The sequence below is a fragment of the Apis dorsata genome, unplaced genomic scaffold (assembly GCF_000469605.1).
Source record: "Apis dorsata unplaced genomic scaffold, Apis dorsata 1.3 scaffold_50561, whole genome shotgun sequence".
In the NCBI taxonomy this organism is placed as follows: Eukaryota; Metazoa; Arthropoda; class Insecta; order Hymenoptera; family Apidae; genus Apis; species Apis dorsata.
Window position 1 is genome coordinate 1 of NW_006266515.1, and position 415 is coordinate 415.

General features: G+C 40.0%; 1 protein-coding gene across 1 annotated transcript; it reads right to left on the bottom strand.

Annotated features, from left to right (window-relative positions):
• Window positions 1–16: 16 nt before the first annotated feature.
• On the bottom strand, window positions 17–365 carry LOC116186719 (integumentary mucin A.1-like; the record flags this gene model as incomplete). Its single annotated transcript, XM_031514889.1, has 1 exon — window positions 17–365. A coding segment is annotated over one exon (349 nt), but the record flags the coding sequence as incomplete, so codon positions are not given.
• Between the last annotated feature and the right edge of the window lie 50 nt (window positions 366–415).

Below are 415 nucleotides of genomic sequence, written 5' to 3' on the forward strand. Positions count from 1 at the left end.
CGTTGTTGTTTCTGGCGTAGATGTTGTGGTAATGGTTGTTAATGTGGTTGTTGTTTCCGGCGATGTTGTCGTAGTGAACGTTGTTTCTTCAGTTGTTGTAGTAACTACAGTAGTTGTGGTAGTTGGAACGGTTGGACTTTCAGTTGTAGTTTCTGGCGTAGTTGATGTGGTAGTAATTGTTGTTGTAGTTGTTTCTGGCGACGTTGTTGTAATTACTGTTGTTTTTTCAGTTGTAGTAGGGGTTACAGTAGTTGTAGTGGTTGTCAAAGTTGTACTTTCTGTTGTAGTTTCTGGTGTTGTAGTAGTAATTGTAGTTTCCGGCGATGTTGTCGTAGTTACTGTTGTTTCTTCTGTTGTAGTAGGAACTACAGTAGTTGTAGTAGTTGGCGGTGTTGTACTTTCCGTTGTAGTTTCT